Raw genomic sequence first — 20950 nt, 5'->3', positions numbered from 1 at the left:
TAGGAGGCAGGGGGCAGGAGGCAAGATTAATAGGCTTCTTCTTCCCAGACTCTGAACAGTACTGGTCAACTTATCTGGCACATGGACCTCATTTTTTTTTTCCTGGAATGACATGGTGCACCAAAAACAAGGGTAGAGAGAGAAAGAAAGGCTCTAATAATCTAGAAGGTGGAGACTGCATTGCCCATGTGCCAGTCTGTTTCACAACAGGAGGGCTCTTAGATACTTAACCCCCACCCCAGTTCACCAAAGCCCATAGGAAAGAAATGGGCCAGGGAGACAAGGTCATCGGTGTCTGGGAGGCAAACTTCTCAAGGGCCATGGGTCAATTCACCAAGTATACCATTTGGGAAAGGCTTACATAGACTGTCTACTGAAGCAATCAAAGCCCTTAGCCAGAGAGGTGGCTGGCGGTGACACAGTGATTGTGAAATGTTATCTGATTTTCCAGTATGAGATTTGAAATCAACCTGTGGTTGACCCTTACCTAGATGTTATAAAGAGCCAACAGCTACCTAGATGTTATAAAGAGGTGACACCGTACAAGGCAGAGGTGGTGCACACCTTTAGTCCGAGCACTTGGGAAGGAAGAGGCATGCCAATCTCTATAAGTTTGAGGCCAGCCTGGTCTACAGAGATAGGTCCAGGATGACCAGGGCTACACAAGGAAATCCTGTCTTAAAACTCCCCAGCTTTACAAAACAAATGATATCATATCTTCATCTAACAACCTTCCAGCTTCTCTGAATGCTTGGTTAGCCTTGATAAGCTTGAGCAGCCCACCTGGTCTTTCAGAATGAGACATAGTTCTCTGGCTGTGTTTCTAGGGCTACACACTGGCTATGGGAAGGCAGCGCCAATTGTGTTTTTTTGTTTTTGTTTTTGTTTTTTTTAAGTTGGAATACACCCCTAAGAGTTTTCACATTAGAGACTTGATACCCAACACAAGAATGCTCAGAGTTGGAATTAGTGCTCATTAGGTTGTGAGGGCCCAGCCTTCATGGATAGATGACTGATGCTATCAGGAGTGGGTTAGTTACCTCAAGGTTGGGCTTGTTAACAAAATGATTTTTTGCCTTTCTACATTGCCTTTCTGCCTTCTGCTATGTGAGGACACCCTAAGAAGTCCTCACACCAGAAGCTGCTGCCATGGTTTTGGATTTCCCTAACCCCACAACTATGTATCAAGTAAACGTCTAGATTTTGTAACTCACTTACTCTGCTGCATTGTATTTGAGTGACACAAAGCAGATTTAAGACATCCATCAGCATTACATCAGGGAATCTACAGGTAGAAGTGTGGAATACTCTGTTGACATCCAAAAAAGGATTAAGAGCCATCCACTGGCTGGATGGCTCAGTGGTTAAGAGCACATGCTGCTCTTAACAGGTTTGGAGTTCCATCTTTAGCACCCACAAATTAGGCAGCTCACAAATACTTGTAGCTTCAGCTCCTTGTGATCTGACGCCCTCTTCTGGCCTCCAAGGGGCAACTGCAGTCAAGTGCGCAATCCCATTCTGGACAGGCACCATCAATCCTTGCGCTGCACACACACACACACACACACACACACACACACACACACACACATGCACAAGTGAAATATAATGACCATATACTGGCCTCCAGGATGGTTGGTGATGGGCAGAGGTGGTAGGAACTTGAGGCAAAGTGGAAAGCACACTGGAGAGTCAGCTGCAGCATGTCAGAGCTCCACTGGACAGCAGGCTGGGTGGAACCACAGTGTCTCAGTTTTGAGAGAGAAGCTGGAACTCTGAATTTTCATGTGCGAAAAGTGCTGATTTGAAGATGTTGGTGACCGGCTCAAAAGTATTTAAATGAAACTGTGTGTGTGTGTCATGGGAAACAAAAATCAAAATTACAATAAAGTCACAAATCTCACTCTTCTGCCCTTGATTTTGCCCACTGGCCACCAGCTGTGCCTGCTGCTTTTATCTGTTGGCCATTTGCATACCCTGTCATTTGAAGAGATGCTTTAGGTTTTAAAGAGCCGAGCCCCATTCCCCCAGGCTGTCGGCAGCAGTTCTGCCCATGCTGTCCAGCTTTCTGGCCAGGTCCTCTTACCACTGATCCTAGTGGGTGCAGCTGAATGCTGGTCTCTGGGCAATCAGTGGGGCACTTTCCAAGAACTGCACATATGTGGCCAGCTCCTTGCCCACCCCTGAGCCTTGTTCCCCAGCCTGGTCTAACCTTTTCTCTGTGGGGGAGCACAGACTCATTTTCCTGGGCAGCAGAGACCCTGGAAGGTCTGGCCTGCTTGGCTTCTCACCCACCAGCTGAAGTTCAGAGAGGTAGGTGAGTGAGGATGCCAAAATAGGGTAGGTATATGAGCCTGGCAGAGCAGCCTGGGTGATGGCAGATGCATGGAGAGATGACTGTTACCATAAGACCAGAGAGTCACATGGGGGGAAAGAGAAAGCCAGCAGCTGGGGGACACAGAGTCTAGTGGGAGGGAGGTTGGATTGGACTCTCCCAGGAGGAATGAGGAATTCTCTCCTGCAGGCCTCAGGGGCACAGGGATAAGTATCCCAGGACCTAGAGTGACGGTGACAGAAATCTCCACGGTCTTGCATCACAAGATGTCTGCCTGAGGATGCTGTCTGGAGCAGCTCTGGGGAGCCTGGGCATTGCAGGTGTTATTATTCTTGCTTGCAGGTCCAAGAGAAGAGATGACTATGTTCCTATCACCAGACCAGCCACCTTCCAGCTGGTCAGCTTGACCCTGTTTGTGCTTCTACACGAGTTTCTCCAAATGGTGCTGCACATTGACTCTACCCAAGTCTGCCCTTCACCCTCTTGGAGAGTCCGAGTTTCACGGGAAAGGGAATCCAGGGCCATTTTGGAGGGATCCTGGGCTCATTAGGTCACTACTTCACTTGAGGCCAGCAGCTTCCAAATTTTTGTTTCTCTTTAAAGTCCAGTGACAAAAAAAATCATATTTCCCTTCATGAACTAAAATATGCACTGACTCTTGCTACACACAAGCACAAGGACATTTTGTTTTCCATGCTAGACACTGACTAACATGCAATGTGTGGCTTGGGACTCAAGGCTCAAGATGCACTGATCGGCAGAAACAATCTCACTTTACTGAGTCTTTCTCCTTTAGAGTTAAGTTGGGGTAGTGACCTCATCAGAACTGTGACCAGCACTTGGGAGGCAGAGACAGGAGAAATGTAGATTTCAGTCTGGCTTATATTTTGAAATACTGTAAGAAAGAAAAAGGGGGAGAGGGGGAAAGGGAGATAGAAGGGGGAAGAGAGGGAAGGAAAGAGAAGGAGGGAGAGATGGGGGTGAGATTGCAGGCAGGGTGCAGTAGCATGTAGCTACCTGTAGCTCTTCCATAGATTCAGTAGACAGAGGCAGGAAGATCACTTAAGCTCTAGAGTTCAAGAGCAGCCTGTGCAAAACAGCGAGACCAAACTTCACACAAAACAACGGAAACAATGGGATCAATATCTTCAGACCTAAACCTTTGAGGTATTTGCTTATGTCTGATATTATGGGAGAGGGCACCGAAAGGTGATACTCCAGCAATGTAACTGTCCTTGTGTGTGGCACCATACTAAGAAAGGAGATCCAAGGAGAACTCTGGCTTGGCCAGTACCCTCCCATGTCAGCTACTGGAGAAAAGGAGTGCTGCCTAACACTTGTGGATGCCTGAGGTTGGCAAAGCACGCTGTCCTCAGACATGTCACATCCCCATCACATCCCAAATCTGTCCTCCATGGGGTCACCCCTACTGTGACCCAACTCCCTGCAGAACCATGGGCCAGTGCTCAATAGTTTCTGTGTGCCCCTAGGGAAATGAAGCCTGAGGGAAATGGTCCACGGCAAAGCTGTCCCATGTAGTAACTGCGTGAGTCCGTATAAATGCAAGCTTTCTGCACTTGAACTTTATGCCTTTTGTCGAAGGCTGTCTTCTGGATCTCATTATACAGTCGTGTGTTCCTTATGTTTCTCCAACTAGAACACAAAAAGGCATACTCCTGACTGCATGTCCCTTTTGCAGCTCCCCTGACTGATGTGTGCGCTCCGTATGCTGCCCTGACCTCAGAGCAGAAAGCACACAAGGGTGACTCAGAAGAGTCAGAGGGTCCACACAGAACTCCGATTTTTCCTGACCCACTTACTGTGTGACCTCTGCCCAGAACACATCACCTCTCTATTCTCTCCAATGGGGAATGATACCAGCCGGTTCCCAAAGATCTTTCTAGGCTTCCCTTGAGAACTCCACAGCACCAGTTAGAGCCTCTACAGACTGGCCACGGGATGGAGTGAAGAAAAAAAAAATACCAAAACCAAATGAGAAAGATTCAAATTGGAGAATCGAGGTAAGTCCATAGGAACCAGGAACACCCCCCATCGCGGGTACCTATCCTATCTGAGTGGCTTCCTTTGCTTTTTTGAAACCTTGGTCACCATGCAACCCAGACTTCCTAAAGTCATAAGGACCAGGGAAAGCAAAGAATCATGGAAGTCCGTGCAAAGCAGAGTCCACTCCTAGCTCAAGCAGCTGTTCAAGGGGGCCTTCTCTGTCTGCAGGACTAGCTGCACCTTGCCTGGGGCATCTGTTTGAAGGATGACTGAAGAAGTGCCAGGATTCCCACTCACCTTAGTCCTGCAGTCGGTCCTCATACAAATCTGACAGGCTGGTCATTTTCTGCCACAGTCCCCATCTCCACGGTTTCCCCGTGGCATCCGCTAATTCAGTGTGCAAAGCGGCATTTATATATAGAAAGTTGCAACCACGCAGGTTAGCATTAAAATAGAGCCTTTGACGTTGCCGTGGAAACCAAACAAATGATATTCAAAATGAAAGAGAAGTATTCTGCAATCGGAAAAGCATGTCCACAGCCTTCCAGGACAGCTGGGCTCCTTCCCTCGAGAGGGGTGGGACAGCCTCCAGAGAAGAATTCTGTTCTTAGGAATCTCCTCCATTAAGTCACCCACTCTGATGTCAGCTGAGGTCTTGCTGGCTGCACAGGCTCCTTCCTAAAGCCAGTGCCCACCTGGGGTAGACCTGAGGCCAAGCAGCGAGGGTGCTTGAGTATCTTGCCCAGGTGTATCAGATTGCAAATGCTCAACCCATTAAGCTCCGTAGAGAAGAAGCCTGTGTTTTATTACAAAGGATGCTTCTTGAAACAAAGGTTCCCTTCTGCTACTGTCTGCCTTAAGTAGAGTCAAGAGGCCACCTGCCAGCTGAATGGCATTTGTCAAGTTACTCCACCCACTGGAACCTCCAGTTTAAAATAGATGTGTACTCAGTAGAGGGGAGCAATCTGGCACCTTCTACCCCTGATTCTGAGATGTGTATCTTTTCCTCTTGTTTCATATTCCTCTTGGACATAGCGGAAGCCCCACTGAAGCACAGAGGTTCTTGGTTCCTAAATTTAAAACATGGATCATGGGATGACCTCCAGTGATTTAAGCCACCCAACCACTGAGAATGCACACAGCCTCCAGATAGAAGGGACCTAAGATGAAGCTGGTACCTTGACATGTCTCCAAGACTTTTCGAGACTCATTTTGGAGTCAAGTGTGATTGGAAAGGCTTGAATAGAGAAGATTATTGGTTCCAAGTGATGATGCAGGTTCTAGAGTACCAGGAACTTTCAAATGTGGCATGGGACATGCAAGGTGATGTGGGCGCTCAACAGCAGAGTGGCGTTTTCCCATCATGCTAAGCACACGCTTGCCATCAGACCTGGCAAGCCTGCTCTAGTTGTTCACCCATGAGAAATTAAAACAAGTGTGCACACAAAGTCTGATTCAAGAATCTTCAGAGTAGTGCCCAGAATTTGGATCTTAAATGTCTCCTAAAGGTCTGGGGGTAGGGGCCTTGGTCTCCTACCTATCGGGAAGAGATGGAACCAGTAAGACCCAAATGGGACTTGTTTTGGTCTCACCTTTGAAGAAAACAATGAAATCCCAGAACTTTTTCTCTTCTTTGCATCTCAACCACAGGTCTCAAGCTGACCAAACACAGGAACCACATGCTAAGGACCTGGTGTCAAAGGTCACACTGTCCATTCATGTGACATTCTCATATAAAGCCAAGAGGATGGGGAAGGTGCTAGGTTTGGATGGGGGGATATTAATGAAAAAGGCATGCAGAAAGAAAAGAAATTGAGATAGGATCTCACTATGTAGACCAGGCTGGCCTGGAGCTTGCAGGAAGGACATGTTGAAAGTGCTGGAATTTCTACATCCTGGCTATTGGGGTAGCTATATGAATCTATATGTGTTAAAACTTTTATGACTACATGCCAAACAGTTTGCTTTTATTCTAACTGAAAATATTATTTTCACCTTGGGATAAAAAAATAAATCATAGTTAATAACCTAGAGTATTCAGCTCTAAGGAGGGGTCTTCACCCCTAAACAGGTAATCCAGGTTTACATGTGTTATCCGTATTGTTTTTCATTTGACATACACTACTTGGATTCTGCATTAACAATCTAAAGAGTGGTTGTCAGATCACCAGCAGCACCATTACCTCACTGGGGAATCTATTAGAAAATGCAGGCTCTGGGACCACTCAGATTCTTAAAGCAGAAACTCCCAAGTGGGGCCCATGTTTGTATAACCTCTGGGGCATATGGTTCAAGTGCATACTGACAGCAGCTGGAACCAACCAGACAAGCCCACCATGGACTAGTCAAGTCAAGTCATTCTGCAAACCTTCATCTGCTCCAGATATGGCCAGCTGCTACCCAACAAGGCAAAGCCAAGCCTATAGCTCTCGTGTGACCACCCTGAAGAAGCAGGAGATACAGGGATGCTTGGCACTAAGCACACCTGTGACTTAAGCTGAGACCCAAAGGGAGTCCTCCAATATTCAGATCTACTTCGAGGTCCAAAATCTCCTCCCATTAGACCTAGCCTGGGTCCTGGACCAGAATCAGAACCAACTTCATTCATTTATCTTCCTCCCTAGACTCCTGGAGACTGCCCCTGAAGTCAAACATGAGCCTTGTGGTTACCCCCTGAGTTCTGGAAGAGCACAACTTCCCACCTTCCCCAGAACAAATTCCAAGGCGCTTCGAGTGGTTGTTGGCTCCAAAGCTACGCCAAGATGATGGCCAAAAGGATTAAATCAGAACCATATGGATTTCATATTCAATGAAATAAACAGAATTACAGTGCAGGGTTGGGCCCAAGAAACCAGGGGCTATGTCCCTGGCCCAGAGCCCAGGCTTGGTGGCCTGCAGCACAGGCTGGGCTCCGTGGCCTCTCCTCCCCACCCACTACTCCCACGAACTGTCCCAAGGGCACCCTGTCTGTTCTCTGGCCCTCCTTGCTGAAGAGATTGACTCCAATCCTGCTGTGACTGACATTTCAGTGTTTTATTGAGGTTTTTTATATATATTCTCTTTTATAGTATAGCTAAAGACAGTTTGGCTTCTTTTCTAGTTCCATCAAAAGATGTACAAGCCCAGACAGGAATGTCGTCCTTGATGACATAAGAGTTACAGGCTCAGGATTGGGAGTGGGGGTCAGCTTTGGCACCACACCCTCTTCCCCACCTCACAGAGCTAGCTGAACTGGGTGGGGACACCCTTTGCCCCTCAGTCTCCTCACATCATACACAGAGAACTCCTTCCTCTCTGTTTCTAGAGAAAAAAATTCAGCACTCTGAGTAGCTAGCATTTCTGAATCAGGGTAACTCTGCCATCCCCCTCAGATTCTTGGAGACATTTATTAGTTGTCACAGTGGTGGCGACTGGTTAGTTCCCATGGCTGCTGCAGCAGTCTCCATGTGTCCTGGGATAACACTCTTCTAGCCTCTGATTACTGTGAGGATCATAAGTCAAGGTCATACACTGCACTCCCCCCTGGGGACTGTCTTGTCTTTCCCTGCTTCTGAGCGATGCCCAGTGCATTTCCGCCATTTTCAAGGCCATCCATGGCAGATTGCACCCTGTTCATACTGTCATCTCTGCTCCACATCTAAGGACCCCAGAGATCATGCTGAGCCCGACTGAGTGATCTCTGGTACCTTGCCAGCTCAAGGCCAGTTTATCGGCACCTGTAATTCTACCCACAATATGAGTTCTTTTCATGTAACCCACCACAGACAAGTTCCAAGGATTAGCAAGTACCCATAGGGATGGATGTTATGGTGCCTACCACTGGAGGCTGCTTGGCTTTGCTGCTAAAACACTCTACAACATACCTAGGTACGGTGGTACAAGCATGTGTTCCTTGGGGGATTTAGGTAGGAGAATATTGAGTTGGAGGCTAGCATCAACTGTCTTGGAAAAAAAAACAAAAACAAATAAAACCATCACCAACAACAACCAACAAACAGTCTATCGACACAGATAGACTCTATTCCCAGTATCAACACACCAAGGCTTACAAACACTAGTGCAGCCTACCACCAAGGCCAGAGTTAGCTCCCAGTGACTCTGACGCGAATCCATTCCCCAGAGAGCTCACTCTTGGAACTTTTAGAGACTTTCAGAGCTCTGCTCCAGAGTGAAAAGGAGCACTTCACACTTAACACTGTGTTAAGAACTTTAAAGTGGATTTTGTAATTGATCAGGATAGCACTCCTGCCTCATAGAAGATATAAGGCTTTGTTTTGAGTGTGTGTGTGTGTGTGTGTGTGTGTGTGTGTGTGTGTGATTATATTTATTGACACAGGTTCTCTCATTGAATCAGAAGCTAGACTAGTGGCCAGTAAACCCCAGTAATCCTTCTACCCATCCCATGCCCCAGTCCTGGGGCTGCAGGTATATACATGGCCAAGGACCTGGATTTTAACAGGGATTCTGGGTATTTGAACTCACGTCCTCACACTTTCAACACAAGTATTCTTAGTCACTGAGACATCTCTTCAGTTCAAGGTTCTGGATTTTTTAAAGCAGGATTTCCCTGTGTAGTCTAAGCTTGCTTACCTCAGCCTCCCAAATGCTGGGATTACAGATGTGCAACACAGTGGCCAGCATAAAACTTGCAAAGCACATGAAAGGCATCGGATGGGCAGAAGCCACGGAGATGAATGTGAAATCCATGTGAATAACTTCAAGTGACATAGATATTCCTGCTTGGCAACTGGCTTGGCTGTTTTGGAGTCACTGAATTTCAGAATTAGCCAGCCTGAGCTCAGTACCTGTCTCCCCTTCTTCCCTCTTCCAGATATGCTGAGCTTCCAGAAGTTGGTGCTAATTTCTAGCGAGCTTGAGGATCTCAGTTCCCACAATGTCCTCTGGTCCATAGGATCTTAGTGGCCAGCAGTTCCCCTCTCTGTCCTGAGTCCTATAGCAGACAGCACAGCCTGGGGGAAGGCCAGGGCTCTCAGGACATCCTGTGTCCTGTGAAGATACCAGGAGAAGCACCCAGAAAGGATGTATCTTTCATGCCCCACCTCCAAAAGCAAACTTTGCTCCTGTGCCTTTGTCTCTGGCTGTATTTTGCAGAGCGGGTCAAGAAGGTGCTGGGAGGGGTGACTCGGGGAGTACTACTTTGGTTTCTGTGTTATCGTGGCAACATACTGACTAAAAGCAACCTGGGGAGGAGGGGTTTATTGTGCTTACAGGTACAGTCCAGCATCCAGGGAAGCCAAAGCAGGAATTTGAAACAGAAAGCACAGGGGAAGGCTATTTACTAGCTTGCTCAACTACATTTCTTACACAGCCCAGGCATTGTGTACAGTGGGCTGTGGCCTCCAACATCAAGAAAATACCCCCAAAGACATGCCTACAAGCCAGTCTGACGGAAGCAATCTCTCAGTTGGGTCTCGTCTCAATCTTCCCAGGTGACTCTGGGTTGTGTCAAGCTGACAGCTGAAGCTAACTGGGACACAATGTTAGTGTAATGGGGTTTCCCCTAAAGTAACAGCCAGTCAGGGCCTGCGGACACCACTTCACTACCATTTTATGAGGAAAGTCAGAGCCTGCTCCCTCCACACCCATCTCATGATAGGCGGAAGGATCGGGATACTTCTGCTGCTGTTTGTCTGCTTGTCTGCCTGTCTGCCTCTGCCTCTGCCTCTGCCTCTGCCTCTGTCTGTCTCTGTCTCTGTCTCTGTCTCTATGTCTCTCTGTCTCTGTCTCTGTCTCTGTCTCTGTCTCTCTCTCTCTCTCTCTCTCTCTCTCTCTCTCTCTCTCTCTCTGACCAAGAGGCCTCACTCCAGGAGAGTTCCCTATAACCCATTCCCCTTCCACCTCCTCCTTGGGGTACAGTGAATCACTTATTTGACTTCTGTGCTGCAAGTGCCCAGCAACATTGCCAACACCACCATCTCTCCTCCAAACCACAGAGACAATAACTCTAGGGAAGCCTGACACATCTGAGATACCCTGAGACAAATGGCCATATGCACCTCAGTGTCTGTTGCACAGGGCACTGGCTGCTTGAGTGTATCTGCCTGGTGGTGCTGGGAACACTTCCGGATCCTGATGTCTCTCAGTGGTCCACAGGCAGCTACAGTTCAGTTTGGGGAGGACAATAAGCTTGTATCCTAAACATTTCCATGCATTATGTTATGCCCTCCTTTGAGGCAGGTCACCCGAAGCCATCTGGGTTCTATAGTCATGAGCAGCTGGCTGAGAAATCAGTTCAGATTTCAATTCAACTACATGTGCTAGGATATGAATACACATGAGAACACACCACCTGGATGGGAACCCAGGTGGCCCAGGGACTTTGTGAGAGCTGTAGTCTTGCCTAGGTGTTTGTCAGACATCACACTGAAGGCAGGGCCTTGTGCATCTGGTTCTAAAACTCTGTTCAATTGGCTTTCCTCTGTCCACCATGGCAGCCTCTTGCCCACCATGGAACAAGGCTGGACAAGTGGTCACCCTCCCTGACCAAAGGCTTCCTTTAGACTCCAGGCTAAGGGTACCCAATTGCAAGTGAGAATAAGGGGGTGGGGGTGGGCAAGATGAAGGGGGCAGGAAGCCTTTTCAAATTTATTTTTCCCGTCCAGCCACAGCAGTTCCTTTGTTACTCCAGTCCTTCCAGTGAGTTGACCCCACTCCCCACCAAGGCAGTGCCGAAGAACGCCCTATTGTAGGAGAGTGCTGGTCCATGCTTCCTTCTCCCATTTCCCAGCACAGACCTCCCTCCCCATGTCCAACATTAGTCACATAAGCCCAACAGAAGTTCAAAGATGCTTTGATAATGGGGTTTTCAAATGGATGCCCACCCCACCCCCGCAGGATGACAGCTGCTGCTATTGCAGGATTCCCCAACAAATGAAGGGAGACTCCCCTGCCAGCAGAGGCTGGAGTAGAGGGGAACATGGCTTGGGCTCTCCTGAATATCCAGGGCAACCTGTGTGGTGGCGTAAAAACCTCTGTGAGATCCCCAAGGCATCTTATCAAGTTTTGCAGACACAGGGCCAGAAGCAGCCTGTAATATCCAGAACCGTGCAGTATCTCCCTGCCACCGATGATCCTGTATAACCCCCACCGGTGAGAAATCCACAAGTTTCTGTTTTCAATGTTCACAGTCTCTGGGACCAATGATTTCAGCTTGACTAATTAGCAGATCTTATGCCCTGGCCACAGCGACTATTTCAACGATGTGCCCATGACAGACCTAGCAGAATGAATCCTTAGACCCTGGTTGGAATTATTAGGGAAAAGAGGTATTATGATGACAAGCAAACTTGAAACTTGAAGGTGGGACAGCTCACCAAGGAATAGAGTCAATGGAGAAGACAGGATGGAGAAAAAGAGAAGGAAGAAGCAAGGGCAGACACTTCATAGTGTGCTAACATTCACTAAGGAACCTGTCAAACCTTGGCTGAAGCTGACCTTCCGGGGAATGTTCAGTCGCATCAATTTTCAAAGTCCTTTTTTCCTTGGAAGTCAACTTGAACAGGATGTCCAGTAATAAGTGATAGAACTCTGCTCTTGCCTTCTTTAGCTCCTGGTAGCTGCTCGCTCCTCTTACTGCTGTGTTCCTTCAGCCTCTGCCTCCCTGGGCATGTTCTTCCTTAACCATGCAAACTCCTATCTCTACCTTACTTAGCCCCTGGCCAAGGACACCTGTGACTACATTAAGGTTTACCCAGATAACCCAGGGCAGTCTCCGGAGCCCTAATGTAGTTACATCTCCTAAGACCTCTTCTAACAAACAAACAGAATTTCATGTTTCTGGGGATTAAGCAAAGACAGATCTGAGAGAGCTACTAGCAGCTGCCCCCGCCCCCAACCACACCAAGTCAGGCTGTAGTCTGCATGGAGATAAGGTTCCCTGAGGAATACCTCCCAACAAGTTCTGAGTGGAACCTGAAGATGCTGTGTGTCAGTTTCAGGACATACATGCTCTGAGGACAGAAGTGGCTTTGGGGAACAGTGGTGCAGAAACCCGGGACTGATAGCTTTCCTCTGTGGTTTATAGAGGAAACAAAGACTGTGAACTGGGGATTTCCCAAAGTGTAGAAAACCAGGGGGTTCCCGGAATGCTTGTGGCACCAAGATAAGGAGGTGGGTAGCCTAAGAAGTTCACTTTTAAGTAGTTTTCTATTCCTTTCATGGTCTATTCACGAAAAAAATGTAGAGGTTAAAGCCTAGGAGAACACTTCTATTGAGCATGACACCATAGTGACCTTGCTAGCATACCAAGCCCAGGCAAAGTACTGACAACAACTACTATGAACTTGGGAGCTGGGTTCAAATCCACACCTGGCTTAGGCAAGGCACTTGATCTCTCTGGATAATATCTGAAATAGGCAGTCCCCATAACAACAGAAATAATAGAGGTGTTACTATTAAGAGTCATAACTGTGGTAAGATTCAATCGGGCAGATGGACAGGAAGCATCAATGACTGCTCAGCTCTTGTGTACACTGCTGCATGCCATAGCTCTGGCTCTTGACTCTGGGTCCTACCATCATCCTTACTAGAGTGTTCTAGGGATATCTGATAGAATCAAGCATCTATCCCATGTCATCTGGGTCTCCTCTGTTTCCTATTATACTATAGTTCCCTCAGTTTTCCAACCAGTCAAATGAGTCCATTTCTCGAAGTCTCTTTCCGATTGCCTAGAGGGGAGTCTGAACAGAGGCCACTCCCACCAGTGGTCTCCACAGAACAACCTGACAACTGTACCACCAATCTTAAGCCAAGGGTGTCTGTAAATGTCCCTAGTCCTGTCCTTATATCAGGGCAGCCTTTTTTTTTTTTTTTTTTTTTTTTTTTTTTTTTTTTTTTTTTTTTTTTTTTTTTTTTGATCAGTATAGCTCTGCTTTCAAGACCCTGGCTCAAATGGGTGGGATCAGGTCCTAAACCCTTCCTGGTATTCTGAACCTTGAACCTTGGTTGAAAGTACATTTCTGAAGTGAGTCAGGTCCTCTGGAGGGAAGCAGATCTCAACATTCCTTAATCTTGACACTATCTCAGATGGTAGTCATAGTTACAGGCGACTAACAGCCAGGGTGTGGCATCTCTGACATTGCCTTCACCCTGGTCACTAATCTGAGAGTGTTCTCCATCCTTCAGCGTTTTTTTTTTTAAAGGATGAGTCACAGTTGAGGCATAAGTCATGTGTGAAAAGCTCCAACAGGGCCTCCTGGACTGTTCAATGAGAGAAGCGAGGCGATATCACACCAGTACCCCAAGAAAGCAAACCCCACCTTATACACTATTGAGAGACTGGCCCTCCTCAGGAGCAGCACTTGCCTCATGGTGCCTCTTCCTGTTTGGCTTCCGGAAGTCTTTTTACTGGTGCCGAGGCTGGACTCAGTCTGAAGACAAAGACAGACTATTGCTGGTCCGCTAGACCAGTACTGGGTTTGGTGGCTGGCTAAAAGAACTCATAAGATTGAGCACATGCCTCTGCTCCTGGATAAGGGCTATTTCAACAACAGGATACAAAACAACTCTGCAAAGGGCTATGGAGACAGAGGCAAATCCCTAAGTAAATGAGTTGAGGTCTAGAGTCCTCCCCAGGGAAGTCCTCCCCCCACCCCCAGGTAGAGTCATGTGCTGAATCCCCCCAGCAGTGATTGTGACAGAATGTGTAAACATAGTCACCGTCTACTAAGGAAGCTCATGAGTCCCCAGGTCCAGCGTTTGCCACCCTCTGCCCCAACCCTCCACACACAGGAGGGTGTCAGAAAAGGATGTCAGATGTCCTGTTCTATGGTTCTCTGCCTTATTCCCTTGAGACAGGGTCTCTCACCGAGCCTGGAGCTCAGTTGCAGCAAGCAAGCCCCAGCGATCCTCCTGTCTCCTCTCACAGAGCTAAGATATCAAACACAGGAGTGGCCACGCCTGGCTCTTCTTGTGGCTGAGAATCTGAACTCAGCTCCTCCCGCCTGTGTAATGCCTCCTCTTACCCAAGAGCAATCTACTCTAACCCAAGGGTCTGGGATTATTATTAGGGACTGGTTACACAGGCACTGTGTGCCTAGCATGTAGCTAAGCTGCAGGTTCTCAGAAGAAAAGCAGGCGTTTGGCGTCAACTACGGGTATAGGAATGGTTTAAGAGGTGGACTACTATCATCACGAGGAAATAGTGAGAACTTCCCAAACACTGGCTGAAGGGTGAGATCACAAACTGGCCTGCTAAAAGAAAGCCGGATCAGATATGCTAATGACTCTTTTTAATAATTCCTTTCTTATTTATTTATTCACTTAGTGTGAAGGCTGCACGTGTGCCATGATCTGCACACGGAAGTCAGAGGACAACTTGTTGGAGTTGGTTCTCTCCTTCTAACATGTGGGATTCTGAGAACTGAACTCAGTTTAACAGGTTTGGCAGCAATCACCGTAATCCACCAAGCCATCCCATCTGCTTCTATGCCAGCTACTCTTCCTCTCCAGCTATAGAAAGCACATCAGAATGGCCCTCCCCTGCTGTCTGGCCCCTGAGTAGCAAAATCCTGACACCAAATTCTATGCAGATGGCAGTTTCTGGAATGCTGTTGACATAGGGCTTAGTCTCCACAAAGCTCCCAGGTCCATAGCTGGCCTATGCCCATTGTTAGTACAGGAATGCCAACCTCTGGGGTCAGTAGGTCATGAGGATGAGAATTTCATGTAGCAGCAACTACCCCTGACAATGACTGTCAGGCATTGGGCCAAACACTTGACACCCAAGAAACTTGCTTACTATTAATATCATTGTTTTTTATGATCGAGTCACCCACAGCTCAAAGACATGAAATGACTTGCCTAAAGTCACACTGTTAACAGGTTTTAACTTTGGTCCATTTGACCCTGCAGCCAGTGACCTTTAATCCGTAGATCCAGTTACTTCCAAGAGTCTGCCTTTCCTTTGACCACCACCATTATGATTTTCAGCAAGTTCAATATAGCTTTTCTTCTTTGCTAATCTTTTTTAACAAAAATGCTTTTCCTTTAAAGAATGGTTGAAAATAAAATGTTATATCTACCTTTAAATAGGAAATTGATAACATTTGCTAGAAACATATAGTAATCATTAAAATGGTTACAATGAAAATCCAGCAAGGATATCCACTCTAGCTAGCTGCTGCTGGCTGCTTGGGCATCTGTCCCCCAGCTCCACTCAGAGCCTTACCACAATCATGAACAGTGAGAAAACACAAAGGAAAAGATTTCTCTCCATAGAAGTTTTGGGACTGAACGTCCTGCCCGTAGATGATTATGTTAGCTTTCCAACACTCTGACACAAAGGTCTATTTTGGTTCGTGGCCTGAGAGGTTTTTTCCTCCATAACGTTTGATCCTGTGGAGCAGGGAGCACCTTGGCAGGAGTGTCAGAGAAAACTGCTCACCTTGTGGTCATTAGGAGACCAACTAGGGAAAGAGGAAGGAGAGGTTCGAGTCTCAATATCTCCACCCGTGGTAGGCCCCAAGTGAGCTAACTTCCACTAGGCTCCAGATCCTGAAGACTCTACAGCCTGCTAGTAGGACCACAGGCTGGGGACTAAGCCTTCACCAGGTGACCCTTGAGACAACAGTCCAGATTCATACACTCGTAGCTATCTAAGTGTGCCTTAGCACAGCACTTTGAGAACGCTGGTCCGTTTGGCCAAAGCCAGTGGAAATTGGCAGAGAGTGTGTACAAAGAAGAAGCAGAGCAGAGGAAAACTGCTACAGACTGTGGCTACTCTTCAGCCTACCCCGTCTAGCTCATTAAGCCTGGCAGGGCTTCCTGGTTTCCTGTGTGCCCTCTTCCTCAATCCCAGACCTCAAGCTTATCCTGGCTCCTTCCTAACCTGTTCCTTCTCACTTGTTCTCCAGCTTTGGGGGATATTAAAGAGCATCCTTCTGGAAGTACTGGCCTCAGTCAGCCGCCACACTCTGCTATACAACTTCCCAACTTGATGTTGTTCATCCCTAGTTTGCAGAGAAAAATAGCAGCAACACGGCCATCTCTCTTACTCCACTTTGAATCTAAGAAGTGATTCAGGAGAGGGAGACCGAGGGAGGCAGAATGAATAGATATAGTCTAGGAGATGGGAGTCAATGTAGCAGAAGAACAGAGACAGAATTATACCTTTTCCTCTAAGGACCAGGGACTTTCCCATCCTAACTTGACACCTTGTACAATTTTCTGGCCTGACATTTTTCAATCCCTGCTAGTTCAGCCCTGAACTCTGAGGAGTCATCCAGCTGGGCTAGAGACTCTCACTAAAGATAATTCAATGAGGTGCTTCCAGTCAGCAAGCCAATAGACACCCAAGGAGAGCGGGCCACTAGGTGACTGAGTGCTGCTACTTTAGAAGCAAATGGATCTGGGTTGGAATCCAGGCTCCACCATCTCCTCGGGCAAGTGATGAGATTTCTACACTTATGAATTGGACCCAAAACTATCTATGGTAATCTACAATGCTGTGGATTAGCAGGACATCATAAGATCTGTGCTGAGTTCACATTATATTTATAGTGTTAGGCTTGAGAAATCAGGAAAGGGTGTGGCTCTATGACATACCAGCATGCAGATCCACCACAACCCATGGTCCCTTGCAGCATTTATGCTATAAGGAATAAGGACCTGGTCACAGAGCCCTGCCCCCCTCTCTGGCTGTCTCCTAATACTGCATCATCTCTGCCGACCCTGAATTGGCCAAAGGTTCCACTGGCAGAGAGTGTGGCTAGAGAAGAACCAAGACAGGTTTCTTTGCTCAAGGCTTGGAGATCCCCAGGGGTATTCAAATGACAACTTTTCCTGCCATGATTCGAGGATCTTGTGGCAGAAAATAAGCTTTCTATGAAGCTTCAGAAAATTCTATTACTTCCTGGCAGAAGCAGCTTTCTGCCCATAAGCACCCATCCCCACCCATCCCCCACCCCTCCACCCTTCTCTACAGAGACACATGGTAAAGAAGAGATTGATCATCAGTGCTGTTCCTGAGCAGGAGCTACAGTGAGGACTGAGGAGGCCCAGAAAACAGGACTTGTAAGGGCAGGTGCCGTGGCCCCAGGATCAATGTGCCTGTGGTTTATCTGCAGTTGAAGGCACTTCCTACCAGTTCTATATCATTTGTCTAAACACAAGGAACTAAAATATAAAGGAGAAAGCGACTGTCACTCTTTAAACTGTGTCATCATCCCTAGTATACCTAGCAAGGCTTCCCAGAGCTGGAAGTTGATATAAAAAAACAAAACAAAAAACAAAACAAAACAAAAGGTGGCATTCCTGCCTGGGGACCAGAGTGACAACAGGCTAGAGGGAGCTGAAGTGAGACTAGGAAATGGGGTTTTGATTGTGTGGATAACGTGTGGTGGAGCTGGAGATCAAAGACAAGTGGCATGTGAATTGCAGAGATGAGAGCTTCCCAGGATGCAACATGTCCTGACAGGCTGTGTGGCTCAGCCTGAGAAACAGGAAAACTCAGAAGGGGTGGTCACTGTACAGCCACCTAAGGAGTGAGTCCCACCCCACAGCCCCAGGCAGAGCGAGCTCTAGGAAGCTTCATATTCTTGCTAATATGAAGTTTAAGGACAAGGGACACCCTGCTCTGGCCAGTGCGGGACTGGATGCTAGATATACCCTACCCAAGAAGTCAAAAATCTTAAATTTTAACTTATTCTTACCCCCCCCCACACACACACAACTGAGCACTGGGGGGAGACTATAAGTACAAATGACAGCCTGCACCTCTTGTATAAAGCATAGCCAGATGATGGCCACCACTGAGCCTCTACCAAAGGTGACATTCAGACCCCTCCAGCCTCCTCTATCATCAGATCTACATTTGAAAAAGTACAACACAGTAACCTATGAGCACATTCATGTTTGAGGAACACTAATGTCAAGCATATGGGCTAGTTTACCAATGCAATATTCCTTCCATGGGAGCACTGATGGAGTCTGTAGTGGCCGCACAGAGCTGCAGGGCACAGAGACTTTTAAGTGAGACATCTCATACCGACTCTCTTCCCCAGCTGAATTCAAGGCTGTGTGTACGTCTTCCAATCCCTGACTCATTGATCAAGCCAGACATTAAACTGCCTCCTTGGAGCAGGTCAGCCTTGCTGAGCAGCCTTTCAGAAATTATTGACATGTCTGTTTGTATTTATGCATCATGCTTACTCAAACATTTACTGTGTCAGGTGGCTAGAACACACAGACAAATGGACCAGTGTGGTGTGCTAAGGGATGTGCCTTCTTGCAGGAAGAAAAGACAACAGATAGGTTGTCACAGATGCATGGTGGGTAGTAGTCACAGGTGCATGGTAGGTAGTCACAGGTGTATAAGGGACTTGTGCCATTATGAGACTCAGTATAGGGTGCCAAGGGAGCATCCATCCATTCAGGCCTTCTTCAAAGGGCTGCTGCCCCAAAGCCACCTTAAAGACCTGCTTCTTCCTCACTAGGCTTTCATCTGCATTTTGTCCCTTCTGCCTTGCCTTACCTTGTTACACAGACTATATTTTATTTCCTATTTCCCTCCACAAACCTGGCATTTATAGAGTCCATTTATACTATGTAGGTGGTTACACTGACATTTTAAACATGGACACTTGACTTCAAGCACAGGATTAATCAATAGCTCTTTTTTCCTTCAGAATAATACAAATTCCCAGCATGCCTTGCCTTTGATCTTTCTCCACTTTCTGGGTATTATAGGAATAGGGTAAAGATGCTATTTTCTCAACAAGTCCCAGAACTATCAGTTTGTCTGTTATCTCTTGCCACTGATGATGACTTTCCAGAAAAAATAAAAATACTCAAATTGAGTCAAGAGGAAATAGAAACCCTGCCAAAAAATCAATAACCTTCAAAGGAATTGATCCAAGGGTCAAATGTCTAGGTTTAAAACCTTAATAGTCCTGTGTGATTTTCCTGTTAAGGTTTAGCAAATATTTAAGGAACAGACAATAGCTAACAGTCTTGCCCAGAAATCAAGACAAAAACATTCAACTCCATTTATAACACCCGACAGCAACTTTAGACAACTTCAAAGGAAAAATAACACAAGAGAAGAAATTTAAAAGCCTGCCTCCTAACCCCACTTAGCATGTTAAGTGTAAAAATCTGAAATAAGCATTAGCAAATTCTAGACACGCAGAAGTGCGAAAACATCAGAAAACTCATCAAACTCAACACATTAAAGCGTTACAGAAAAAAAAATATGCACAGGCTGGGCCATTGAGATGTCTCAGCAGCTACCAGTGCTTGCTGCACAGAGCCTGAGCACCAGAGTTCAATGGTGGAACCCATGCAAAGATGGAGGGAGAACTGACTCCACAAAGTCGTCCTCTGACCTCCACAGGCATGCGTAGAACACATGCTCACACTCATACCATCTACACCCTCCCCCACAGTAATAATAAATAAATAAAAATAATCATTTTAAAATACATGCTAAAAATCCAAGAACAGAAAAAATATAAAAGTACAAGTCCTTTAATGAGACAGTCCTTTTGGCCCTGGAGTCCCTGCTACTAGGCCAGTAGCTTACTGGGCCACACACAGCTTGGTAACTATGTAACTCTGCCAGCTTTTCTAAATCATTCAGGACAGCCCGACTTCTTCCCCCCCCCCCGCCCCCTAAGTGTACTTTGCTCCACACTCTGGGTTTCCTTTCTCTTTCTTTAAGGCATTCCTCCCCACCAAGTGGCCACCATGGGTCTGACCTCTGTGCTGGCTCAGACAGCATGGCCCATTCGCTTCCCCTCTCCATTCTTCTTCAGTAGCTGCCGCGTCTTACAGCATGCCTGCCCTGGTAGGCAGATGCACAAGCTAACTAACCTACATGCAGAATGAACACTGGATCTGACAGAAGTCAGGACCCCTATGAGATGAAAGCTCCCCACAGATTAGGAATAGAAGGGAATTTCTTTGCTCTCATAAATCATAACTAGTACAATCACAATTACTTCACACTTAATGGAAAACACTATGTGTGCTTTTCTGTTAAAATGAAGACTAAAAAGGCTATTCACGACCATTGATTTTTAAATACTGTATACAAACAACCGAGGAAAAAAAAACAGAAATAAGAAATAAAAAGATTACAAAGGAAGAAACTGCTGACATTTCCCTGCAATATAATTGTCTGCCTCTAAGATCCAAGAAATCATGCAAACAATCAGAAGTAATGGGGCAGTTCAGGGTGTATTAATAGAAACTATCAGCCTTCCTATGAACTGGCAACAGTCAAACGATATAATAAATACTTAGGGTTCAAATGGTTGAATGGAAGCAGATTGTCGATTGTCTAACTATATGCTCTCCTGAAACTCAATTAAAAGGACTTGAAAAGAACTAGATACAAAGCCACAGAGAGGAAAATAAGATAAGACAAGAGCCGACAATGTTATGGGAAACGTAAAGCTCTAGATGGCAGAAAGCAAGTGGATGAATGGACGGTGGGATGAGGAAGAGGAAGCTGAGCCCTATACACTGCAGGGGAGGACAAGAGAAATGAGCTGGTGTTTAAATGTGAAAACTCAGAAAGGGCGTGTGTGGGAAGCCCTGCTGTGCTCTCGGAGATTCTCAAACCGAAACTACAAGTTGACAGCTAGTCTC

General features: G+C 46.7%; 1 protein-coding gene across 7 annotated transcripts in view; it reads right to left on the bottom strand.

The window, feature by feature from the left end:
• Gas7 (growth arrest specific 7) overlaps positions 1 to 20950 on the bottom strand; it is a 245644-nt gene that overhangs the window by 116106 nt on the left and 108588 nt on the right. The window contains exon 1 of one of the 7 annotated variants that reach the window (XM_031354288.1): positions 4637 to 4753. The exons of the other annotated variants lie outside the window; for them this stretch is intronic. Coding sequence (XP_031210148.1) covers positions 4637 to 4660 — 24 coding nt within the window. The 5' untranslated portion in view covers positions 4661 to 4753. Of the gene's footprint in view, positions 1 to 4636; positions 4754 to 20950 lie in introns of those variants that run through there. 7 annotated transcript variants of the gene reach the window in all.

The sequence above is a fragment of the Mastomys coucha genome, unplaced genomic scaffold (assembly GCF_008632895.1).
Source record: "Mastomys coucha isolate ucsf_1 unplaced genomic scaffold, UCSF_Mcou_1 pScaffold5, whole genome shotgun sequence".
Lineage (NCBI taxonomy): Eukaryota > Metazoa > Chordata > Mammalia > Rodentia > Muridae > Mastomys > Mastomys coucha.
Note: the sequence above shows the minus strand (reverse complement) of the source record. Positions and strands in the feature narration are given on the sequence as shown.